The sequence below is a fragment of the Oncorhynchus mykiss genome, chromosome 21, assembly GCF_057628025.1.
Source record: "Oncorhynchus mykiss isolate SJ-2025 chromosome 21, ASM5762802v1, whole genome shotgun sequence".
Taxonomy (NCBI): domain Eukaryota; kingdom Metazoa; phylum Chordata; class Actinopteri; order Salmoniformes; family Salmonidae; genus Oncorhynchus; species Oncorhynchus mykiss.
The window spans coordinates 45,070,001-45,096,975 of record NC_143042.1 but is presented as its reverse complement, the minus strand read 5'-3'; the positions used below and the strand labels follow the sequence as shown (position 1 = coordinate 45,096,975).

General features: G+C 42.0%; 2 protein-coding genes across 5 annotated transcripts in view; both read right to left on the bottom strand.

Annotated features, from left to right (window-relative positions):
- Positions 1-16,903, bottom strand: part of LOC110500662 (protein Dok-7) — a 37,224-nt gene extending 20,321 nt beyond the window's left edge. For all 3 annotated transcript variants that reach the window (XM_021578151.3, XM_021578150.3, XM_090214770.1), the window contains exons 1-6: positions 16,708-16,903; positions 16,564-16,609; positions 14,377-14,607; positions 9,762-9,962; positions 3,800-3,919; positions 439-543 (exon numbers count right to left, since the gene is read on the bottom strand). In XM_021578151.3, the coding sequence (XP_021433826.2) occupies positions 439-543; positions 3,800-3,919; positions 9,762-9,962; positions 14,377-14,607; positions 16,564-16,609; positions 16,708-16,761 (757 nt within the window). In that variant the 5' untranslated portion in view covers positions 16,762-16,903. The remainder of the gene's footprint in view (positions 1-438; positions 544-3,799; positions 3,920-9,761; positions 9,963-14,376; positions 14,608-16,563; positions 16,610-16,707) is intronic.
- Positions 16,904-18,586: 1,683 nt separating this feature from the next.
- Positions 18,587-26,975, bottom strand: part of hgfac (HGF activator) — a 17,667-nt gene continuing 9,278 nt past the window's right edge. Inside the window, exons 8-14 of one of the 2 annotated variants that reach the window (XM_021578148.3) lie at positions 26,618-26,792; positions 25,381-25,478; positions 21,604-21,889; positions 20,531-20,670; positions 19,789-19,929; positions 19,370-19,512; positions 18,587-18,885 (exon numbers count right to left, since the gene is read on the bottom strand). In XM_021578148.3, the coding sequence (XP_021433823.3) occupies positions 18,712-18,885; positions 19,370-19,512; positions 19,789-19,929; positions 20,531-20,670; positions 21,604-21,889; positions 25,381-25,478; positions 26,618-26,792 (1,157 nt within the window). In that variant the 3' untranslated portion in view covers positions 18,587-18,711. The remainder of the gene's footprint in view (positions 18,886-19,369; positions 19,513-19,788; positions 19,930-20,530; positions 20,671-21,603; positions 21,890-25,380; positions 25,479-26,617; positions 26,793-26,975) is intronic. The other variant, XM_090214769.1, reaches the window with a different exon arrangement.

Here is a 26,975-nt window from a genome sequence, read left to right as displayed (position 1 = left end):
GGCACTACATCAATAAAACATATCAGATTATCCAAAATCATTTTCCTCAGTCAATTGTCTGACTGGTATTCACAGCCATAATACTCACAATAAATCAACAAAATAATAAATATGACCCTATAGAAACATACTTTTAGAAGGTTACTTTAAACCAACAAGCACCATTACTGGGAAATGCATAATTTTCCATGGATTAGTCATGGAGAATAATAACACTAACACTAGTACACGTTACATATGTTAGAGTGGCGGTACTTCCTGAAGTTTGTTTAAAGTGAAAGGAAGTGAGGTCTGTTTATGAAACTAAAGGTTGGTGTTTTCCTAGTGTTGTCGAGGGAAGATAAATGGTGGAGTGGCAGTGGAGGCTAGTGGAGATATTAAATTGGAGGACGGGCTCAACGTAATGGCTGGAAAAGAATAAACAAAGAGATACAGCACCTGTACTGCTCTGGTGAGACAGCATGTTGAGTCGTTTCTCCAACTCCTGGGCCTCATGGTTCACCCTCTTTTCAGAGTAGGCCTGGTTAGCGACAGCGTTGGTATCTGTCAGAGTGAAACACACAACAGTGTTCATTTTATTTTACCTCTATTTTACCAGGAGTCAACAGTCAACAACAATACGTAGTATCAATAACACACTAATACAATGATGAACTGAGCTGCAGGATAGGAACGAAACTGCTTAGGGCAGTCACCATGAGGCCGTTGGTGATTTTAAAACAATAGAGTTCAATGGCTTTGATGGGAGAAAATGAAGGATTAAGGAAAATATGCAAAACGTATCATCCCCAGCTTCCAATTAGCTCATTCATCCCCCATCCTCTCCCCTGTAACTATTCCCCAGGTCGTTGCTGCAAATGAGAATGTGTTCTCAGTCAACAAGTCACTAAAGTAATACTGCAAAAGAACACTGCTTTACACCAGACACTGGGAGAAGAATTCCCCTTTCAGCAGGACAATAACCTACAACACAAAGCCAAATCTACACTGGAGTTGCTTACCAAGAAGACAGTGAAAGTTCCTGAGTGGACAGTTTCGACTTAAATCTGTTTGCAAATCTATGGCAAGACTTGAAGATTGCTGTCTATCCATGATCCCCAACACTTTTACAGAGCTTGAAGAATTGTGAAAAGAATAATGGGCAAATATTGCACAGTCCAAGTGTGCAAAGCTCTTACGAGACTTACCCAAAAAGACTCACAGCTGTAACCACTGCCAAAATGTTTTGCACACCGTTGCAAAACATTTTAATACGGTGTGTCCTCTATCTGTGAGGGCGAGAACGCTAGGCCTTTAGAGGGCTAATAGAGAACAGAGTCACATGGGAACACCTTGCTGTTTATGCAACACTACATGTGTTTATTAATAGCACTGCTTGCCACGTGGCCTCTGTGGTACATGCAACGGATTGTTAATACTGGGGCCACGATCTTATATAAGTTACCTTAGTCCTAACCCAAGATCAGCTGTTATTGCTAAGTTACATTGATTTCCTGGTCAACCCATATTTTTGAAAGGGTGCTTCCCAAGGGTCATTGTCATTTTGGTTGTGCAAGAAGAGTGCAAAATGACATATATATGTCAAAGGACAACCACAAGAATTTCAATATGTTATCTAGCTGTTAATGAATGGACTGTAATAGCTGACATCTGCTTCAGCTTCTTGTTAACAACCGTGTTCCCTTGCACGAGAAGGGACAGTGGTGTTTACAGAAGAGTAAGGAGACTAGACACACAGATAGAGAGAGAGAGAGAGAGAGAGAGAGAGAGAGAGAGAGAGAGAGAGAGAGAGAGAGTGAGAGAGAGAGTATAATTACTCAAGAAATAGGGGAAGACAGAGGAAGGAACCGATTGAAGGGGAGAGAGGGAGAAAATAACACAACGAGATAGAGAACGGCAATGAGAGAGAGAGAGAGAGAGAGAGAGAGAGAGAGAGAGATAGAGAGAGAGGAACAGGGTGTATGTACACAGAGTGTGTGTGTGAGAGAGAGGCACCGAGTGTGTGATGGTGGGGGGGTACAGGGGACACTGGAATCATGGGGATGAGGTTACACACATGCTCAGAGTGATTAGCAGGGTTTGGTGCGCTCTGTTTGTGTGAACTGTGACTTTGACCCCCCCGCTTTCCCTCTGACATCGTCTCCTGTATTTATTCTACTACGCACTACAATAATAGAAAATTAGTTCAAGGCCTGATTGGGCGAGGGGGATGTGTGAACCCAGGAATACCCACACGGCAAATTGACCAGTGTTACCTAGTGTTGATTTTCCAGTGTAACATTTCTAGTGTTAATTCAGCTGTTTAGTGTTAAAGTGTTAAGTGTTAAATTAGCACTGATTGGTGTAAAATAATCTCAGGGTTGGTGATAATAACCAGTGTTAAACCAAAACCACACCCCTCATTAACATATTTCCCATTATGTTTATTTCAGTGTCTATGTTTTGTATGTATATTGATTGACTAAATACATTTTATGCTAGTCAAATATAAATAACATAAATTCTTCTAAACTAATCCAATCTGTTACTTGGACTTATTGCACCTGATAATGAAATGATTGTTCCAGTTAAGATGTTTTAGGTAGTCTAAAATCTTAGTCATCCCAACCCGGAAATCATTCCGAATGTTGCGGGTGAATAAAAATTCCAAATGTTGGATATTCCCACTCTGGCTTTATTCCAACAGAAATCATACATCACTTTCCAAGCCAGCATAATGTGACTTGCAGGCCTGATGTTGCCTGTAAACCATGAGTTTCAGGCCACTGTGTTAGATTGAAACTAGGCTCTCAAAATAAGGCCTTAAGAAATATGTGTTGTATTGTGTTAAATAATTGAATTTGAATGATAACATATTTGTTTAGGATTTCACTTGGTGAAGGCCACAGGACTGAACATGGATGAATATAACAACCAGGTACAGTATCTGTCACTAAAAAAACAGTCATGGGTGGTAACTCTACTATTCACTTGAAAGGCAAGACACTGGGAAATATGCAAATAAGGCTTTACACTAAGCAGTGTGTTGATTTAACACTGAAAATTGTGGACCCTTATAGACACTGGACCAGTGTTGAATGTAAGACTCTCAGTGTTGATTTAACACTGGAGAATTTGCCACAGCTGCAGCGCACACCCTAACCTCTACCGTACCTCTCTCACGATGTGACAGAGCATTCAGAGGTGACTGGATTTAATTTGTTGCTATAGTTACCGTTAATACAGTGGTTATCCTATTACATATGTATCAGGTGGCCCCATTCTATATGCTGCTTATGGTACAGTTAGTTCAGTGGTTATCTTATTATATTCACTAATATTACAGTCTGTACCCAGCTAATCCAATTATGTATAAAACAGCTGTCAGTCATCATTCTGTTGGATCAGAGTACATTGCATGGAATCCATGGGACTCAATGTAACATGCTCTGGAAGTGGCTGCATTCCAGAAAGCACATGGGGTGGACCCCTTTTATAGAGAGGATAAATCCCCCTCGAAGTATGTCTCGAATAACACTTGTTTTGATTAAGACGGTAAGTGTTTGATTTAAGTGTTTGCCAACTTAGAAGGCGAAAAGGCAATGGATACTCTACCTCTATATACCTTATCTCAGAATGACCCCAATGGATACATTTCATCCATCCCCATTTAAATTGGACAGAAATTTGATAAAAAATACCCCCCGCTGCCATATGTCCTGTACGCCACCCTGGTCGATCTGTGCTTGTTTAGGCAAGCCGTATATCTAGCCGTGAAAACCTTCATACCTACGCATCAGTAAACACCTTTGGTACTGACCTGGCAGGACTGGCCGAAGTCCAAAAGGGCCTCTGCTGGGGGAGATGCCTCTGACGATGCAGTCGAACAGAAAGCTGATCTGCTCCCCCTCCATGGATGATAGGAAGAAGACGCCAGCCCCTGTAGAAAACACACATAGCCCGACGGCTTAATGTCACATTCCACTCTTTAGATTATGTTGAATGTTTCACTACACCCGTCTGGGTCAATTAAATCAACCAGACAATTGTTGTCCATTTCAACTTAGCCAGAGAGTGAAATAAGAGCAACCTTGAACTTTCATAGATATTTAAAAAAAACGCTGAAGTTAGATGACGTTAACCGAACTACATTCTAAAATATGTACATAAGCTACAGCTAAATAAAGCCTCACACAACACAAATTAACTGTAAAAATGTCAATCTCTGATATACAGCTCCGGTCACTCAAAATGTCCAATTCAAAGCGTAAAGTTGGTATAGGTTGAGAGGGTGTTAGGGTTAATGGGGTCAGGAGTTTTGCCTTCTCCACTAACAACCAAGGCTGCTAACCATCACCCCCAAGCCTTAGACACGAGGGAGGTCACCAAGAGGGTCCTTCTGTCACTTGGTCCTGAGACCACCCACCACAGAGCTGGCCCCCATCACATTCTTTAGATGCCAGAGGTCAGAGGTTAGCAGCTAAGACCACTCAGACGTCTACACTGAGGGGGACTCAAGAAGCATGTTACAACATCTCCTGTCTGCAGTCATCTGTTGTCGTCTATCATCCTGTTCTGAGTAAAATGGCTAATTCACGAGGTTAATTAACAATCTGACTTGAGAATCATTTACAGTATTCATGGATTCTCAATAGCTGCAATGTCTACTACCGCACCTATGTATTGATTTATGTCAGTACTTGGGTGGAAAGTAATCCATCATTGTTCACCTGAATTATGAGTGGTGCTTTGAAGACAACGCAAGGCTCTGGCTACAACAACAACAAGCAACAAGTGAAATAACATACTTCCTGAACGATGACGTCATGAAAAGGCTTCAACAAAGTTAAGCAGCACATCTTGCACACTCCCCACCCTAACGTAATGAACCCCTCCACTTCTGCCTTATAGAGTCCGAATCATAGGACATAACCAAGGCTCAGCCATTTGCTGGGGGGACAGGGTTTTAGACTGGCATGTAAGTAAACTCTAAGCTCTGTGGTGAAGCAGTGCGAGTCAATTTTGGGTCTCTTATTTTTACCCAGGATCAGTAGCAGTTGACAGTCGTCCAAGCAGCGGCCAGGGTTTGGGAGTAACATATTACGTTTTTTTTTCAACTGTAATCTGTTACATTACCAGCAAAAATATTGTAATCAGATTACAGATCCTTTTGAAAAACTTGATTACTTTTAAATTCAGAAAGGATGTTTGCCCCCCCAAAATGTGACACCTTTCTGCTTTCTCAGTGACATTCAAATATGCATTGAAAAAAGTTGCAAGGAGTGAGACATGATGTCCCAGATGTGCTCAATTGGATTCAGGTCTGGGGAACGGGCGGGCCAGTCCATAGCATCAACGCCAAACTCTTGCAGGAACTTCTGACACACTCCAGCCACATGAGGTCTAGCATTGTCTTGCATTAGGAGGAACCTAGGGCCAACCGCACCAGCATATTGCCTCACAAGGGGTCTGAGGATCTCATCTCGGTACCTAATGGCAGTCAGGCTACCTCTGGCGAGCACATGGAGGGCTGTGCGGTCCCCCAAAGAAATGCCACCCCACACCATGACTGACCCACCGCCAAACCGGTCATGCTGGAGGATGTTGCAGGCAGCAGAACGTTCTCCACGGCGTCTCCAGACTGTCACGTCTGTCACATGTGCTCAGTGTGAACCTGCTTTCATCTGTGAAGAGCACAGGGCACCAGTTGCGAATTTGCCAATCTTGGTGTTCTCTGGCAAATGCCAAACGTCCTGCACGGTGTTGGGCTGTAAGCACAACCCCCACCTGTGGACGTCGGGCCCTCATACCACCCTCATGGAGTCGGTTTCTGACTGTTTGAGCAGACACATGCACACTTGTGGCCTGCTGGAGGTCATTTTGTAGGGCTCTGGCAGTGCTCCTCCTGCTCCTCCTTGCACAAAGGCGGAGGTAGCGGTCCTGCTGCTGGGTTGTTGCCCTCCTACGGCCTCCTCCACGTCTCCTGATGTACTGGCCTGTCTCCTGGTAGCGCCTCCATGCTCTGGACACTACGCTGACAGACACAGCAAACCTTCTTGCCACAGCTCGCATTGATGTGCTATCCTGGATGAGCTGCACTACCTGAGCCGCTTGTGTGGGTTGTAGACTGTCTCATGCTACGACTAGAGTGAAAGCACTGCCAGCATTCGAAAGTGACCAAAACATCAGCCAGGAAGCATAGGAACTGAGAAGTGGTCTGTGGTAACCACCTGCAAAACCACTCCTTTATTGGGGGTGTCTTGCTAATTGCCTATCATTTCCACCTGTTGTCTATTCCATTTGCACAACAGCATGTGAAATGTATTGTCAATCAGTGTTGCTTCCTAAGTGGACAGTTTGATTTCACAGAAGTGTGATTGACTTGGAGTTACATTGTGTTGTTTAAGTGTTCCCTTTATTTTTTTGAGCAGTGTATATATTGGCCTAACGGACACATGCTCAAACTTGGACACTTTTGATAGACTCACCTACATTAAAGTAAACAACAGGCCAATAGCAAATGCATCCAATGGAATACATTTTTCAGGCAGAACTGGGTGATTTCCGCTAGATGGGCCAAGTCAAAATTTGGGGTTAGGTGGGGGCAGGAAGTCCTGTACAAACACAAACTCACTTCCTTCACAACAGCTCTGCGCTGCCCTGCGAAGCGCAATAAGTATGAATGCCCTGACTTCTGCAGATGCTGTATCACTGTAGATACTGCACGGCCAATGTAGACGTCGGATTGACCATGCAGCGGCGTTTAAGAGGAAAGTAAAAGTAACTGAAAGAAATTCCGATTACGTTACTGAGTTTGGGTAATCCAAAAGGTATGTTAGTAGGTATGTTACTGATTACAATTTTGGACAGGAAACTAGTAACTAACAGATTACATGTAAAAAGTAACCTGGCCGACCCAGGCAGCGGCCATTAACTGACACCAGCAGCAGTAGATGAAAGCACTGAATGCCCATTAAGTAACTCGTAACTGTAAAGGATTACATTTAGAAAGGAACCTACCCAACACTGAATGAGCACTGAGTAACAAGTAACTGTAACAGGTTAGATTTAGAAAGAAACTACCCAGCACTGAATGAGCAGTGAATCATATAGGAACACACTTATTCATGTATATCTGCGTTCAGACGGCCTTGTCCCTGCTCTTTAAAATCATTATAAAAGCCCTGTATTCCTCAGTGAAAGTAGCCTTCGTTTTGAGGTCTCTTTGGTAAGCTGCTGTCCAGTGCAGACTGTCTGTAGACTGGTCTGGACAGACTGGTCTGGTCTACAGACTTTGAACAGACATTAGCTTCCAGCTACATAAAAAGCAGTAAGAATATTTCCTCTCTCGTTATACTGTAGCTTTGTTATCCATCCCCTTTCCCATTGTCATAACATCTCAGTTTTGATATTTGACAATCCCTGGGAGTTGTTTTAGACCGACTTTGAGCCTGGCCTTAGAGATAGTCTACATGGGAAAGACTGAAGAGGCCAGTTCACCACCAGACACCATGCAGCAACGTTACCCCCCAGCCAGAGGTCCAGTAACACTGTCGCCCCACTTCTCCATCTGCTGTGGATAAACTGTGCTGCGACAACGTATCTCTGGAATGCATGCCCTTCGCGACACTTAAACATTCAGATGCGCCCATGTATAGATCCCGTGTACACACACACACACACACACACACACATTTTTCCCGTCTTTGAAAAAGGGATGTTCTTCCCTTTTATTTATGATGCATGGATTGGAAAACTCACCCAGAATGTGACCTTCGCGATATTAAGTTGCGCCTCTAGCCGAAGATTGAATAGAGCTAAATGAATCATGGATCACATACTGGAGTCTCCTGTTTCCAGTTCATCGTGTGTATTAATATTACTCTGATGTCTTCAGCTATGCGGCGTACTTTGCGTTCCTGTCTGTGTCCACTACAGGTGTTGACACGCGTCCTTTCCACCTTTAACGGTTTAGAGTCTATTCCAGAATGTAAACTGCAAAATACCATATCACAATCACATACACATGTTACGGCCATGGAAATAAACTTAACGGGCTCTCTGCTCAAGTATGACTTCATTGACTTTATATTTAGAGATTAAGTTTTGCTGGACCAAGGCTAAATGAGATTGGATTTCTATTCAAAGCTTGCATGCTTTGTGAAACAAAATCGGCCATGACAACAAGTACTTTATTTTATGTTGTCTACCCAAGTTACAAAAGCAGATGTTTATACGTCTGATCCATCTTGTCTGACGACTCAATCTGAATTCTTCCGCTGTTCTATGTTCACTACATACTTCAGTCTGAGACTACCATCGTTGAAGTCGTTTGTGGTGAAGTCCAAATGAGAAGTCATCAGCGATTGGATCATCTCTAACCAATCAGAATATCAAAGCCAAAGATGCATTTTCAAATGCCGCTTTACCCACGTGTGTTCTTGCCCACCCAACCCATCGATTTTTGGGACCAATCAAACAGTCTAGAATGGATTTCCATCCTAGAAATCATCGGTTCCCGACTCCTTGCGAAAAGAAACTAACCTACAAAGAGCTATTTTTATGATTCTGTGTCTCGTCAAACACCATTGAGCATATTTAATGTAAGTCTGGCCCCAAGGATGAGTCATAAAAATTAAGAAAAATCCAGCAACTCTGTTTACCACTCTCAGTAGTCATAGTCCCGACACTAATGTTCTCTGCCTGAATGATGCCATTTGGCACGCTGTTCCTACAGGGTAGATGACTCAGAGAGAAAAAAAACTGGAAAATGTAATGATCTAAATCCACTGAATGCCAAACTCATCTTTCATGCTCTCAGTGATGAGATAAATCCCAGAAACATGTCAATTAGATCAACTTGTGGAGTGATACAAGCGACTGAAAGCACATGCCAACATACGCTCCATGTGAACATGAAACACATTTTGTAAACAGTGGTACCGAAGTCTAGTAACCAAAGTAAGTGAACAATAAAACTTGACAAAAGCTTGGATATGTCGTTTGAATGAACTTCTGTAATTGTCCACTCAATAAAATCAAGTTTAGTCCCAAAGGTCACCATAAATAATAGCCATTATATACAGGTAACTGCCAAAATAAAGGAATCACTTGAGTAAATGAGGGATACAAAGTATATTGAAAGCAGATACTGCCACACAGGTGTGGTTTCTGAGTATATTAAGCAATTAACATCCCACCATGCTTAGGGTCATGTATAAAAAGTGTTTCCCACCACCATCGACAAAACACCAAGTTATGGAATTTCTCATGGAAGAAAGGTGTCACATCCCTCCAATAATGTTCCAGACACTTGTAGTATCTATGTCAAGGCGCATTGAAGCTTTCCTGGCGGCTCGTAATGGCCAAATGCCCTATTAAGACACTTAAATGTTGGTGTTTCCTTTATTTTGGCAGTTACCTGTATAACACACAGAAAATTCCTTAATGCCACATTCACCTTGAATTTGAGTCTGTCAAAGATCAACTGTGGGGTCTGATTTCCTGTTGTTATGTACTGTATTGGATTAGTATTCCTATGACCAAGCAGAAACAGACGTTTTATTAGTTCCATGATACTTAATCAGATCATATGGTCCAAGACAGTCCAAGACTAATCTTATAGGCCATTGGGCTTAGATTTAAAGGATCCATCTGCTAAAGCCTAATGTCAAACTGGAAATCTCCAATGACAATGCCATTCTTCTTTTTCGTGACACAATATGAGAGCACAATGGTTAGTAGCTGTAGCACAACAACAACAGCAACATCAATCAACTCACAGTAGCCGCATCGCGTCCCCCCCTCAAAGACGAAGCCGTTTGGTACAGGCCCATATCTGCGCAGGTCTGGAAGGTTCCACTGGCCGATGATAATGGGGAAAATGTCCCTGACCAGGACCAATAGGTTGTTACACAAGTGAAGGGTCGCAGGCCCGCTCTCCAACATGGTGCCTGGTAAGATACCAACGCTAAACCTGTGGACTAGACAGAGAAGAAGAGAAGTTGAAAACCAGTTAACCTGTTAGAGCTCTAGGGGCGCTATTTCATTTTTGGATAAAAAACGTTCCCGTTTTAAGCGCGATATTTTGTCACGAAAAGATGCTTGACTATGCATATTCTTGACAGTTTTGGAAAGAAAACACTCTGAAGTTTCAGAATCTGCAAAGATTTTGTCTGTAAGTGCCCCAGAACTCATTCTACAGGCAAAACCAAGATGATGCATCACCCAGGAATTAGCAGAATTTCTGAAGCTCTGTTTTCCATTCTCTCCTTATATGGCTGTGATTGCGCAACGAATGAGCCTACACTTTCTGGGTTCGCCCAAGGTCTTAGCAGCATTGTGACGTATTTGTAGGCATATCATTGGAAGATTGACCATAAGAGACTACATTTTCCAAGTGTCCGCCTGGTGTCCTGCGTCGAATTCGGTGCGCAATTGCCAGCTGCTTCTACTTTACCATTTGATTCAGGGGAGAAAGCATGTGTCCAAGAACGATGTATCAATGAAGAGATATGTGAAAAACACCTTGATGATTGATTCTAAACAACGTTTGCCATGTTTTCAGTCGATATTATGGAGTTAATTTGGAAAAAAGTTCGCGTTTTGAGGACTGAATTTTCAGATTTTTTTGGTAGCCAAATGTGATGTATAAAACGGAGCTATTTCTAATACACAAGGAATCTTTTTGGAAAAACTGAGCATCTGCTATCTAACTGAGAGTATCCTCATTGAAAACATCAGAAGTTCTTCAAAGGTAAATGATTTTATTTGAAGGCTTTTATGTTTTTGTTAATGTTGCGTGCTGGATGCTAACGCTAATGCTAACGCTAAATGCTAACGCGAAATGCTAACGCTAGCTAGCTACTTTTACACAAATGATTGTTTTCCTATGGTTGAGAAGCATATTTTGAAAATCTGAGATGACAGTGTTGTTTACAAAAGGCTAAGCTTGAGAGATGGCATATTTATTTCATTTCATTTGCGATTTTCATAAATAGTTAACGTTGTGTTATGCTAATGAGCTTGCTGATAGATTTACACAATCCTGGATACAGGGGTTTTTTCATAGCTAAACGTGACGCAGAAAACGGAGCGATTTGTCCTAAACAAATAATCTTTCAGGAAAAACTGAACATTTGCTATCTGAGAGTCTCCTCATTGAAAACATCTGAAGTTCTTCAAAGGTAAATGATTTTATTTGAATGCTTTTCTGTTTTTTTGTGTAAATGTTGCCAGCTGAATGCTAATGCTAAATGCTACGTTAGCCATCAATACTGTTACACAAATGCTTGTTTTGCAATGGTTGAGAAGCATATTTTGAAAATCTGAGATGACAGTGTTGTTAACAAAAGGCTAAGCTTGAGAGCTAGCATATTTATTTCATTTCATTTGCGATTTTCATGAATAGTTAACGTTGCGTTATGGTAATGAGCTTGAGTCTGTATTCACGATCCCGGATCCGGGATGGGGAGATCAGAAAGGTTAAACAAAATACAATAAAAACAAATTATTGTTTTAATATAAACACATCTCTACCTCGACACAAACAATTGTTTAAGTGGTACCCAATAACTGAAAAAGGGAAAGAAATAACAATTTCATCCTAAACATTATTGCTCCAGTATGGCTTTGATATAACTGTATAGTAAAAAAGAAAGGAAAACAGCGGAGTGGATTGAGAGTGAGATCGGTAAGCAGAACAGAGTAGAGCTCAGATCTGAAGCCCAAATGTAATCAATCAGAGCTTGTCACAAACACCAATGTATTTGACTCAATATTTTTGCTAATGAGCAACACAAGACGAACAGCAGGCCTGGTCAGGGTAGGAACCTGTGATGTCTGTTTATCTGCTTTATAAATGTTTTAAGTGTGTGTGTGTAGACTTTTGGGTGTTTTGTGTATGTGAATTGTAAGTGCTTGAGAAACAGTGTGTGAGTATGTGTACAAGTGGGAGTTCCTCGATACCAAACAGGAACTACATTAAAATACATGAGTGATATCAGTGAGTAAACTCTGTTAGAAGAGAGATTGATGGCGCCAAAGATGAGAAAATGTCAGCCAGTCCCGGCGTGTCATCGCTCAGTTTGAGAAAGATTCATGGGGTGTCACAAATCACAACAAAAGCACTGGCACACAACGGCCCTCAGCCACAGGCTGGCAGGTGACATTTCTGCGTGCCTGGCCACAAGTCAGCAAGACGGTGGGCTGAGCACACCCCCAATCACATGGACAGGGCTGTAGTGGAGCGGTCGAGAGCTTCAAGTCCCTCGTGTCCACATCACTAAGGATCTATCATGGTCTACACACACCGACACAGTTGTGAATAGGGCACGACAACGCCACTTCCCCCTCAGGAGGCTGAAAAGATTTGTCATGGGCCCTCAAATCCTCAAAAAGTTATACAGCTGCACCATTGAGAGCATCTTGACTGGCTGCATCACTGCTTGGTATGGCAAATGCTTGGCCATAGACTGTTCTCCATTCTACCGCACGGCAAGCGGTATCGATGCACAAAGTCTGGAACCAACAGGACCCTGAACAGCTTCCACCCCCAAGCTAGTTAGTTAAATAGTTAACCTAATAGCTACCCGGACTATCTGTATTGATCCTTTTTGCACAAATGTTTTTTACCCATCATATACACATACTGTTCATTATCTGTCACTTCATAATTTATTTTATTGACATCTGTGGCATTCTATTGTGACAAAACTGCACATTTAAGAGTGGCCTTTTATTGTCCCCAGCACAAGGTGAACCTGTGTAATGATCATTCTGTTTAATCAGCTTCTTGATACAATGTATATTCAAAAGTATGTGGACACCACTTCAAATTAGTGGATTTGGCTATTTCAGCCACGTCTGTTGCTGACAGACTAGCACCCAGCCATGCAATCTCCACAGACAAACATTGGCAGTAGAATGCCTTACTGAAGAGCTCAGTGACTTTCAATGTGGCACCGCCATAAGATGCCATCTTTCCAATAAGCCAGTTCATCAAATTTCTGCCCTGCTAAAGCTGCCCCGGTAAACTGTAAGTGCTGTTATTGTGAAGTGCAAATGTCTACGAGCAACATCGTCCCCGCCACGAAGTGGTAAGCCATACAAACTCACAGAACGATATCCTGGTAAAATGTGATTGTATTGAACAGGGCTACTGACAGAAAGTATGGACTTGTTTCTGGACATGGTGGCCAGCTACAATACAGGTTTTGCCCTAATAGAGGAATAAAGGTCTCTGGGGATGTTTTTTGTGGTTCAGGCTAGGCCCCTTAGTTCCAGTGAAGGGAAATCTTAACGTTACAGCACATAATTACATTCTAGACGATTCTGTGCTTCTAACTTTGTTGCAACAGTTTGGTCATGTAGTGTATCTACCTCAATTACCTCGTACGCCTGCACATCGACTCGGTACTGGTACCCCATGTATACAAGTTGTCATTACTCATTGTGTATTTTATTATTGCATGTGTTACTTTCTATTTTTTCTATATTTTCTTTCTCTCTGCATTGCTGGGAAGGGCCTGTAAAATAAGCATTTCACTGTTAGTCTACACCTGTTGTTTACAAAGCATTTGAAGAATAAAATTACATTTGATTTGATTTGACACTTCACACCAGAGCACGACAATTACCACACTCACTCACAAACACACAGTGGAACACACACACACTGGCATTTACATTGCACACACACACACACAAGCACACAGGGCAGCTGCAATATGTACGCCTGACCATTCCAATTACACTCCACACAATAGATCCAATACATCAGATTTTTTTACACTCATTTGTTCCACAACACAATTCAACTGGACTCTGTGGAGTCAATAAGAGTTCTACAAAATATAAATTGCCTTATTAAACTTCTACACCAAAATCAGAGCATAAAAATGTCAAAACACATTAATGAATACATATTTCCGGATGTTGACAGGGATATGAGTAGATACAACCAGTTATACCCCATTCCATGCTCAATCAGTCATCAAACTGACATCTGAAACACCTTACTGTTTACTTTGAAATTATTTGGTTTGATGCACATGTTATGTAAATTCATATTGCACAACACTCGGGTCACCCAGAAGAGCACGTCATCGGTGAACACTGTCAACAAGGACCTACCCGTAAGACTGCCTGTTGCCTAGGATGTAGTGTAGCAGATACCAATGTGCCAAGTCCAGCTAAAAACACGCTGATTTGACTCAACACCTAACGGAGTTATATACATTACATACTACCTACATGGGCCCTCTGCAATAACCATCATGCTGAAGGGGACATGGATGTCCGAGGCTAAAATCTACTACTTATTACTTCACAAACTAATCCACATAGTACAAATATCGGGCACAAACAATGACTACCATAAACCAGTGCATCTCCCACCTTCCCCCAGACTGTAGCGGATGCGGATGTCCCAGGCCAGCAGAGCCTCCTTTCCGTCGAAGCCCAGCATGACAACCTGGCCCAGGCAGATGATGACCAGCGTGTAGCCCACCCCCTCATAGGAGAGACCTATCTCCAGACCACAGATGTCCTCCAAGGTGACACTGACCCTCTCCCGGTGGCCCTGGGCTTTATCCGACTTGTCTTTGTAGACCAGAAGTACCAAGCAGTCTGGGAAAATTGGGAGAGAAGAGAGAACATAAGGAAAAACTTAAGTTTCACAAAATGATGATCTATAAAATTGGTGATCTATAACATTTGTATTCTACAACATAAAGGGTCAGTTTCCTGGACAGACTAAGATTATTCTTGGACTAAAAAGTGTGTTCAAAGGAAATATCCTTTGAAAGTGCTTTTTAGTCCAGGACTATGCTTAATCTGTGTCCAGGAACCTGGCCCACAATGTTTAGTCTTAAAGCAGTCTTAGTTGTTAGTGAATGTAGAGGCTAGGTATGAGGAAGTTAATTACAGCCAGGAAACGTTGTTATGCATTGAGTTATCATTGTATTGAGAAGCCTTCCAGTGAATAGGGTGGAGTGATAATCAATTTGAGATTTTTATTGTATTGTACTGCATTGTATTGTACTGTACTGTATTGTACTGCATTGTATTGTATTCAAATATATTTTATTGTATTGTACTGTACTGTATTATATTAAACTGCATTGTGTTGTTTTGTACTATGTTATAATAAATTGTATTGTAATTTATTGTAATGTATTATTTTATTGTATTGTATTATGTTATATTTTATTATATTGTAATGTACTGTAATGTATTATATTGTACTTTATTAAATAGTATCATATTGTATTGTAATGTATTGTAATGTAATGTATTGTATTGTACTGTATTATATAGAATTATATTTTATTATAATGTAATTACAATTACATTATGTTATGTTATTGTATTGCATTATGTTGTATTGTATTGTAATGTATTGTAATGTACTGCATTGTATTGTATTGTCAGTTCTGAGGTGGGAGGATGAAATAGGGGAAGAAGAAAGACCGTTAGAAAATGTGAGTTTTGTACTCGACTTCAGTACATCCTTACTGTCTAGGGAAGAATACGAGTTAAATAAATGGACCATATTGTCTGGCCTGCTTCGAAAATGTCAAAAGGACTCTGACGTCCAATATTATCCTGAAAGGCTACACTCAACACAATGATAAGTCAATCAGCGACTTTTGCACTTTGAGTAAACCTGTTGACAGCACCTGACACTTGTAAGACATGGCCAGAACCCATAATATGCCAGGCCTACTGTAAGTACCAGTACCTCTTGACATAGTATGAAAGGCAGGGGGAATGGTTATCTTGGGTGCGTGGCTTTACTGTGACCGTACAGGCATTTGGTGAAAACAGACAGTAGTTGGTCCACAGAAGTTGGTCCACAGTAGTTGGCCAGTGCTCCTCGCTACTGACAACACATGATATCCCACAATAACATTGTGAGTGCATTTACTGTTAGATCTGAACCACAGAAGGTTGGTGGCACCTTAATTGGGGAGGATGGACTCATAGTAATGGTTGGAGCGAAATGGGTGGAATGGTATCAAATACATCAAACACATGGTTTCCTTGTATAGCACACTAAAGGTAAGCACTTCCAATCAGAAGACTATAGTTTAAATTCTTAATAACTACAGACACATTTGACATAGAACTTAATTTTCTACACTGTAATTACAGCGTAATGGCCGGATATAAGCCAGTTATAAACACACATACAGCAGCGGTCTCTTTAAATGTAGCCTAGCACCAGAACACATTCACTTTAATACGGGGCCAGCCAAAGTTTGAAGGAGCAACCCAAAATTCGAAACTATCAGCACGGTAGCCTATGCATGGGAAAATATTGAATTCCATGGCATGCAGTAATGCAACCTTGTTGCTTTTTTGGGGATGTTTAGTAGGCTAAATGACAAGTAGAAAGTTATTTATCGATTTACTACGGTAGTAAATAGACCACAAGCAGTAAACTTTCGAATTGAATTGTAGGCCCATTAAATGACCATATAATATACATTTAACAAAGAAAAACAAAGTAAAGTTATGCGCTGATGTTTTTCTAACAACGTATGTTACGCGCCATCGAATAAAGAACAGTGAGAGACGTACCTGCTACGGGCGATGGCTTGCGGAGTGCGACCCACCTATCCTTCCACTGAAAGAGACAACCGTACGAAACAGAGGCAACCGTTAAAATATTATATAACTTTGAATCACATTCAAATTCACTGAATTAATTTGTTTTGTAAACACCTTTTTTCCATCTCTGAATTTGACATATCCCTCCACGACCACTGAATCCGTCATCTTCAGTCATGGTTCCAAACCAAACAGCTGCGGTGTCGCTGTCCGGTGCCCGAATGAGAGGTCATTTTCAAAATAGCTTTAGCCTACTGCTGAGGGGCACACACTCCTTGTACACGCGCTTTGTGCACGCCCATCCGACACCAACACAAACACACAGAACCGCACCCTCCCAAACTTACAGAATTTTCCAGGTGATTTTTCAACAGGTGATTTTTCAACAGGTGATATTAATCAAAATACACTGCTCAAAAAAATAAAGGGAACCCTAAAATAACACATCCGACATCTGAATGAATGAAATATTCTTATTAAATACGTTTTTCTTTACATAGTTGAATGTGCTGACAACAAAATCACACTAAAATTATCAATGGAAATCAAATGTATCAACCCATGGAGGTCTGGTTTTGGAGTCACACTCAAAATTAAAGTGGAAAACCACACTAAAGGCTGATCCAACTTTGATGTAATGTCCTTAAAACAAGTCAAAATGAGGCTCAGTAGTGTGTGTGGCCTCCACGTGCCTGTATGACCTCCCTAAAACGCCTGGGCATGCTCCTGATGAGGTGGCAGATGGTCTTCTGAGGGATCTCCTCCCAGATCTGGACTAAAGCATCCGCCAACTCCTGGACAGTCTGTGGTGCAACGTGGCGTTGGTGGATGGAGCGAGACAGGATGTCCCAGATGTGCTCAATTGGATTCAGGTCTGGGGAACGGGCGGGCCAGTCCATAGCATCAATGCCTTCCTCTTGCAGGAACTGCTGACACACTTCAGCCACATGAGGTCTAGCATTGTCTTGCATTAGGAGGAACCAAGGGCCAACCGCACCAGCATATGGTCTCACAAGGGGTCTGAGGATCTCATCTCGGTACCTAATGGCAGTCAGGCTACCTCTGGCGAGCACATGGAGGGCTGTGCGGCCCCCCAAAGAAATGCCACCCCACACCATGACTGACCCACCGCAAACCGGTCATGCTGGAGGATGTTGCAGGCAGCAGAATTTGCCAATCTTGGTGTTCTCTGGCAAATACCAAACGTCCTGCACGGTGTTGGGCTGTAAGCACAACCCCCACCTGTGGACGTCGGGCCCTCATGCCACCCTCATGGAGTCTGTTTCTAACCGTTTGAGCAGACACATGAACATTTGTGGCCTGCTGGAGGTCATTTTGTAGGGCTCCTGCAGTGCTCCTCCTGCTCCTCCTTGCACAAAGGCGGAGGTAGCGGTCCTGCTGCTGGGTTGTTGCCCTCCTACGGCCTCCTCCACGTCTCCTGATGTACTGGCCTGTCTCCTGGTAGCGCCTCCATGCTCTGGACACTACGCTGACAGACACAGCAAACCTTCTTGCCACATCTCGCATTGATGTGCCATCCTGGATGAGCTGCACTACCTGAGCCACTTGTGTGGGTTGTAGACTCCGTCTCATGCTACCACTAGAGTGAAAGCACCGCCAGCATTCAAAAGTGACCAAAACATCAGCCAGGAAGCATAGGAACTGAGAAGTGGTCTGTGGTAACCACCTGCAAAACCACTCCTTTATTGGGGGTGTCTTGCTAATTGCCTATAATTTCCACCTGTTGTCTATTCCATTTGCACAACAGCATGTGAAATGTATTGTCAATCAGTGTTGCTTCCTAAGTGGACAGTTTGATTTCACAGAAGTGTGATTGACTTGGAGTTACATTGTGTTGTTTAAGTGTTCCCTTTATTTTTTTGGAGTAGTGTATTTTAAAGAAATCCTACTTGCAATTGACTAAATGAGTTGAAGGTTATCATTTGGGGATGGCTCACTAACAAGACATAAATAATGAATTGTTACACACACATTTAACAATATTTACAATGTTTATTCAGTCACAAAATAATCTTTATTTCACAGTTATGTAAAAATCACGATTCTTCCACAATAGGACACAAGCTGTAAGGTCCATACAATAAGCCTGATGTCCATTCATTTAGACTTGGGCTTGCGCTTGATAATTGTGTTGATCCAGTTGACGTAGCTGACAACTTTGGTGTAGACACCAGGCTTCCCAGTCTTTCCACAGCCATCACCCCAGCTGATGACTCCATACAGGAAGCTGACGTCATCCTTCACACAGGCCAGGGGGCCTCCTGAGTCACCCTGGGGGAACAAACAGACACACACACAAACCGGCACGCATGCACACACACACACACACACACACACACACACACACACACACACACACACACACACACACACACACACACACACAATGAGTCATCCCCTTGAAACCTTATATTACACAAACCAAGTGCACTCCTACCTACATTCAATATTTGTGTCATTACAACACAACATATAAACAAGGTGGGAAGTTAACCGTAACCTTTCATTAAAGAGAAAGCAGCTGAAAGCCATGCAATTAATATACAGCAGCCTCCTCCATATGCATGTTCTGTGAACGCAACCCACTATACTCAAACCGAAACAGTCCAGAGGCTCCTCTATATATTATACTGTATCACTCATTACACATCCTTATCACATGGCTGACTGTACAATGTACAAGAAAACATTGATGCTCTTCTATTCTAATCCAATTTTGATCCAAAAAAGGAGCCCTAGGTCTATGCACTCTTACCTGGCAGGCATCCACACATCGGTCGGTCCCGGCACAGACCATGTTGGATGTCACATGGTTGCCGTAGACTTCAGGCTGGATACACCTCTCAAACGGGAAGATCCTCACCCCGGCCTCCTGCAGGTTGCTGTATTTATTTGCCTCTTTGGGAAAATAAGGCAAATAAATCCATAACGGCTTGGATAGAGTTATACACTGTAAGCAATAGGTCACATGATAACAATTACAGTCATGTAAAGACATTAATAGGACACATAGACCTATATGGAAGAACATGTGATTGGACATGGAGCATTGAGGTCTATTTGAGATGTTACATTGTTGTGATATGAAGACATTCAAGACCACAATGACATATCTGACCAGTACAGTGAAGGACACGAAATACATCAGATGACTGGTTTTGACACAACACTTACTCTCATGCATGTGGCCCCAGCCAGTGATCTGACAACAGTAGTAGTCTGGGAAGGTCATGGCTTTATCCGGCAGGCAGATAGGCTGTATAAATTGAGTCCTTCTCACACAGTGGCCATCTTGTTTTTTCAGTTTCACCAGAACTGTTGGAGTAGAAACATTCTTATCATTAGACAGGAAAAGGTGAAGAAGAGTTGTATTTATTTCATCTTTATTTAGCCTTGGCGTGTACATTAAGAACCCCTGTTCATGTCCTACGATTACGACCTGGAGTGGGGAAGTCATTCAAATAAGTTCTAGAACGCTGTAGGATGTAGTGTAGTCGTTATTCAAAATCTTGAATAATGAAAACACAGAACGATTGCTCCACTATTAAATAATGTCTGTTTTGCTTTCAGAAAATAGCTCTTGTAAAATCAGAAAAGAGAGAAAAAAGTGAGGGAGTACCTTTTGAATGGACACAGATGCTCAGACACTGTCCTACCCAAATGTATGTGTGTGTCTGTTTGTGTCTTCACATTGGAGACAGCTGTTCCAAGATGCACAGCTGCGAGCACAGAGCGTGCGCTGCAGACACGTAGACTGGGGTGTGCAAGAGTGTGTGTGTTTCTTTGTGTGTGGGGGAGTGTTCTAGTCTAGGAAGACGTGTGTGAGTCAGTGTTAGAGCATGTGTAATAATGTCAACTTTGTGTGAGTGTGTGTATGCAAATAATCAGTGAGAGGAGCGTGACATAGTATATTTACCAATGTCATGGAGAGTTGGATTGAAGACAGAGAAACGGCCTGGAAAGATGTACTTCTCCACTCCAAAGGTTTTGGTGTCCGAAGTTGTAACGTTGAAGTTATTCTGACCCAGAATCACACGGATCTTCGACACAAGGGGACTGAGGACAGAAACACATCCTTCTCATCATTCTCTGTCGCTAGTAGTGGACCATTATGTCGCATGAATTCACTTGAATACAATTATATTTCATTTGTATGATATTAATGCCTTAAGTCCTGGGGCAGTCTGTATCAAGTGTCTCAGAGTAGCTGTTCTAGGATCAGGTCCCCCTTGCCCATGTAATTTTAGTCATTGTGATTTAAAAAGGTCAAACTGAGCCTAAGCACTCCTACTCTGGCACCTGTATTGAAAAGTTTAAACCTGAAGACCCAAGACCATAGTAACGAGGGGTCTTCAGGGTAAATCCTCCCAGAGCGCTTCAGTTTTTACTCAAACTCAACATTTGTGTCTAATTATACTGTAGTTTGTGTTCATAAAATGGCAATGTCACGGTCAAAGTCATGAGCGTCTGTGAGAAAATGTGAGGTTGAAGGTTGAATGTGAAAGCTAGCACCCTAAACCTCGTATTCTCTGCTGCCTTACGTACCAATGCAACCATTCCAAGCAAACACCTATACTAATATTGAAATGATCAGACAATCTTTATTTCTTACTAAGCTTAACATTTGTTTGTTATTGGACATGGTCCCTTAAGAAATGCAGCGTGGTAGAATTGAATCACAGTTGCATACCACACAAACAGGAGACAAAACAAGAAGCACTCTAAGATTACACTCTTACAATAAAAAGGTTCTACCTAGAACCTAAAAGGGTTCCAATTCTGTCAGAGGAGAAGCCTTTGACAAACCCTTTTTGGTTCCAGGTAGAACCCTTTTGGTTCCAGGTAGAACCCTTTTCGGTTCCATTTAGAACCCGTTCCACAGAGAACTGACTCATAGTGGCATAAAATCCAAATAGGTGATGACATAATCAACACAAATGGATGCTCCAAGTAGTAGTGTAGTGTCTATATCCTCTAATTCTACAGTACCTGCGAAAGAAGCAGTGTGCGGCAGAGACCACCCAGCAGGACGAGACCAGGGTGCCCGCGCAGAAGCTGTCATCTCCTATGTAGAGGGCTGCCATCCAGGGATGGGTACCGGGCAGGGCAGAGCTGCCACCCAGGATGCGACCCTTGGCCACTGATATCCTCTTCTTATGCCTCTTTCCGCACACAGGCTTCTTGGCTGGCTTGGCGTCATTGGTTTGGTTGGTGTCAGGGAGGACGTTAGGTGGCGGTGGCGGCCGTGGCACCTGTACCACTCTCCGAGAAGAAGCTGTGTGAGGGAACAGGGAAGCAGACTTAAAGTAACTGTCCAGGGAAAACGTCACTTTTAAAGTTCATATTCTGTTAACTCATACCCAAATAACATTGGTGACTCGTCCTATACTCGTATTTGTGGCCAAAGGATAATTTTAAGAAAAAACACACCCCACCTCACACAGACTGTTTCACAAACACTTCCTATTTCCTCATAGAGAATGATGTTTATTTAACCAGGCAAGTCAGTTAAGAACAAACTCTTATTTACAATGATGGTCTAGGAACAGTGGGTTAATGGCCTTGTTTAGGGGCAGAATGACAGATTTTTTTGCTTGTCAGCTCAGGGATTCAAACTAGCAACCTTTTGGTTACTGGCCCAACACTCTTACCACTAGGCTACCTGCCGCTCCAGATGTGATAGCCCTGAGGAGGATGAGCTGGCCAATCAGCGGTCTAGAGGAGGATGAGCTGGCCAATCAGTGGTCATTCATATTTTAACTCAAGATTTTTTACGCAACATTTTTGAAAAACATGATTCCACTTTGACATTATGGGGTATTGTGTGTAGGCCAATGACCCCCCAAAAATCTAAAATCCAATCTATTTTAAATTCAGGCTGTAACAACAACATTTTGAAAAAGTCAAGGGGTGTGAATTCTCTCTGAAGGAACTGTAGGTCATATTTCATACAAATCTGGAGTGACCAAGTTCACATATAAATTCTCATTAAAGCAAGTCTAAGAAGCGGTAGACGTGTCCCATTTCTATGCTTTTAGTTGTTAAGTTTCATTTTTCCATCTTTTACCTTCATTTGTGTACACCAGCTTCAAACAGCTGAAAATACAATATGTTTGGTTATGTAAAATATATTTCACAGCGGTTTAGATGGTACAATGATTCTCTACACTATACACTATACTTGCTTAATTTGTCACATAAACTGAAATTATTATTATTCGAATTTTGGCAACCAGGAAATGGGGGAGCGATTTCTGCATATTACATATTTAAGTTTAGAAGGGCTTCATTTCAAATCAGTTCACATTCACTGTGAAGAGCACTGATTTCATTGTCAACATGTGATAGGGTAATACTAGTCATAAACTGGTAATACTAAACTACTACTAGTAGTAGTCTTCTATTACTACTACTACTAGTGCTGCTGCTACTACTAGTGCTGCTACTACTACTACTACTACAAATACCACTACTAACACTACTACTGCTGCTACTAGGCTTACAATTACTACCTACCAGAATACAGTTAATCGCTACATACAAGGCTTCTAAGTATACCTCTTCTTATCATTTTGGACTTTACCAGTGGCTCATTTCCCCCTGAAAAGACAACCAACAAATATAGCTGTTTTATAGTAAGTATTGAAAAGAATCCCAATAACACATTGCCAGAAATTCAGATTAGCATACCATTTGTCACCCAACATTTGCCATTCAATGCCGTGGTGGAATAGCAGTTGGCCCAACATTTTTTTTGCTTTCTGTGCATACCCACGACATCATGACATCGATATAACAGAGCCAAGTTGGCCGAGTTACTGCAGAAGCATTTGGCACTTTCTGAGTGATACTCAATTTCCTTTTCTCAATTAACACATTTTTCTTAGCTATTCTGACTAACTTTCTATTTAAACATTAGGCTACCTGTGTTAAGATAGCATTCTCTTCTGAGTGGTACAGGAAAGTTAAGTGTAGTATAATTCCAAGAATCTTCTTTTTATCACTAATAGGGCCATTTGTTTATTAAAAAGTGCTGAGCTTTGAATTTTACGTAGGGCGAGGTGTCATGGGTTATGTCACTGTTCTGTGAGAGCAGAGAATAACATTTTGGGGGGAATATAAAAACAGAGATGGTTCTATTCCACTTAAATGAGATGCAGCTTTTGGTGAGATTCAGAAAGCTGTCCAACTCTTCATTACTCATTATAATACAGTAGGGGAAAGTGAGGTAAATTGAGCTATTTTTTACATTCAGCATCATTCCCTCACGGGAAATATTGTATTAATTCTAACAAAGATACTTACATATATTTCAGGATGTTGTGTATCCCTGGAAATGATCAGAATTCATGTAAACATTACAGTTTTGAAAACAGCTTTTCCAAAAAATGTAGTCTCTTGGCACAACTTACCCCAGGTATGGGGTAAATTAAGCTGCGGGACAGGGTAAGTTAAGCCGCCTACACAATTCTGTACTGAATGAAATATTACCACTACCTTTTTAAAATTAATTCCCAAACACAATTCAACACAATCACAATCGCTTGTTTGTCTTTAGAGTGACTAGAGTGACTAACAAACACTTTGTACTTTTTATACACTTTTAACATAGGCCAGGCCCTGTTATTACCTCATATCCCAGCGATAATGCCTTGCATTACTCCTGGGAAGAAAAAAATTCAATTTGTCTCAACTTGCCATTGGCTCAACAATTTGCTCAACTAACCTGATGGCCATTGGCTCAATATACCCCAAGGCAAATGTTTTGGCTATATTAGCTCACACAGCTACAAGAATACACTTTCATGCTAGGTTTAGGACCTCATATTGAAGCTTATAGAGACCCCAACTGATATATAGAACAAGTTAGTATTATCTACAAAAATTATCTAGATACTTCGGTTTGGATACAAGTATCATGAAACACAATTAAATTAATTTGACTTAGTGAAAATCTTTTTATTTTTACCTAACTTACCACTTTTTCCATGTGGTTTCTTCCTCCTCAGACTCCATGAAATTATGACCTCTTCCTAAACATTTGGTCAAATTATACGTGTATGGTTTCCTAGAAACAAGGATGTCTCAACTTGACTCAATTGACCCCACTCTCCCCTAAACGTTTTAAGGGAGTACAAATTGAAGACTGACAAATGCATATTTCACCCTCGATCAAGGATAAAGCCCCTCATGAATCAGAGAGACTCTCTGAGCTCTATTATTGTATCAGGTTCCTTCAACCCAACTTTATTTTCTAAAGTAAACTTCATCCACAAAGGTATAATCAATCAATCCTTTAAATGGAGTCATCTAACAAGGTTATTCATAGTGAGATGACAAGGGCATGTCTCAAAATGACCAGATGACTACAGTGGCAAATTGTCATTGTCAATCAATCTCACTCAATGAATTACATTGATTTTGAAAACCTCAAATTTGGCACCTCTTGGGAGCATGTTCCCACTTCCACCCACTTTTTTCTAAAGCATCAACCAGCCCTGTTACACTCGACGCATAACTTTTTGCCAAGCGTGACAACACTCCCATTATTTTCAATGAAACCTGTGCGTCAGCAGTGCTGCTCCACGAGAAACTTGCTCGGATCAGCTTAAAATAATGCTCTGGTTCTATTTTCAAGAGTTCGACACAACGGCTTACTAAAGTGGCTAAAGTGGCTTGTGCTCTTTTCACTCTGGGAAACATTAAGCTTCCAGTGCAGCAGCTAAAAAAACACTGCTTTCGTGACGCCCCAGTACAGTTACTCACATAAACGCATGACACAAGACGGAACGTCACAGTTCTCCCAGGAGATGGCTCTGTCATTGAGGGTGTAGCACCACGGCATCTTGTCCCCGTCTGGGTTTCTGGACAGTGGACATGTTATGCTGGTGTTATGACACACTTTACAGGACCCAGGCCTTGACCCCAAAAGAGCAAGCACAGTTCCAAGGAAAAATCCCAAGAAGAAAGAAATCTCAAGAGCAGTGGTATTCAAAGTCGGGGTTGCTGGGGCCTCCCGGGTGGCGCAGTGGTTAAGGGCGCTGTACTGCAGCACCAGCTGTGCCATCAGAGTCGCTGAGTTCGCGCCCAGGCTCTGTTGTAACCGGCCGCGACCGGGAGGTCCGTGGGGCGACGCACAATTGGCCTAGCGTCGTCTGGGTTAGGGAGGGATTGGTTGGTAGGGATCTCCTTGTCTCATCGCGCACCAGTGACTCCTGTGGCGGGCCGGGCGCAGTGTGCGCTAGCCAAGGTTGCCAGGAGCACGGTGTAGCCTCCGACACATTGGTGCGGCTGGGTTGGATGCGCGCTGTGTTAAGAAGCAGTGCGGCTGGTTGGGTTGTGTATCGGAGGACGCATGACATTCAACCTTCGTCTCTCCCGAGCCCGTACGGGAGTTGTAGCAATGAGACAAGATAGACTACAACAATTGGATACCATGAAATTGGGGAGAAAAAGGGGTAAAATTAAAAATATTTAAAAAAATTATAAAGTCGGGGTTGCTACAAAACTGTTCTCGTCGTTCTCTCAAAAAAAAATTTTTTTTAGGAACATAACATTCAATGTACAAATCTTTTTGAGAAAGACCATTTGAAAAATAAAATGTTATTGAGGAAATATATTTATCCGTTTGTTTTCATTTTGATAAGTATACCGATTTTAAAGGTTACGTCATTATATTTTGGGTGGGGTCGCCAGAAAATGGTCCCTGCTGAAAAAGTTTGAATAGCACTGAAAAACAAGAAGAACCAGAGTCAGAGGGGGAAGCCCCTCCTCTGGCAGTAGCTGGTAGAATAACCATATCACCATACAGACAGACAGACAGACAGACAGACAGACAGACAGACAGACAGACAGACAGACAGACAGACAGGGGGGAGTAGAATGATAGTGCTGTGATAGCGGTGGCATGAAGCATAGACAGGCTTACACTTCTGTTCTGGCTTGCCAGATTGGTTGTCAATAAAGACTTAAATAAATAAAGACAACATAATGCCGCACACACCTGCAGTAGGAGTGTTCCCCCAAGCCCCTGAGGGTGGCGCGCTCCACAGTACCCATGTGGAGTTCATCATGTAACAGGTCAGAGTTCCACGGCAGACAGTGGGCACCAGAGACGGTGGTGTTCACCACGCCACGGTAGTCTGTGCCCTTGTTGTCATAGCACTCTGCCTCTGGAGCTGAACAACAAGAGATGTGAGGGATAAGAAAATAAGTATATCACAGTTTCCTGTGTTTATGTGTTTGTTTATGAGAGCGTGTGCGTGACTGTCGGTTTGCTTTATTTTGGAATATCTAAATGTTTATGGTCTACATGTAACCACATAGTAAGATAAACATCATAAAATCTACTCTCTATCTCA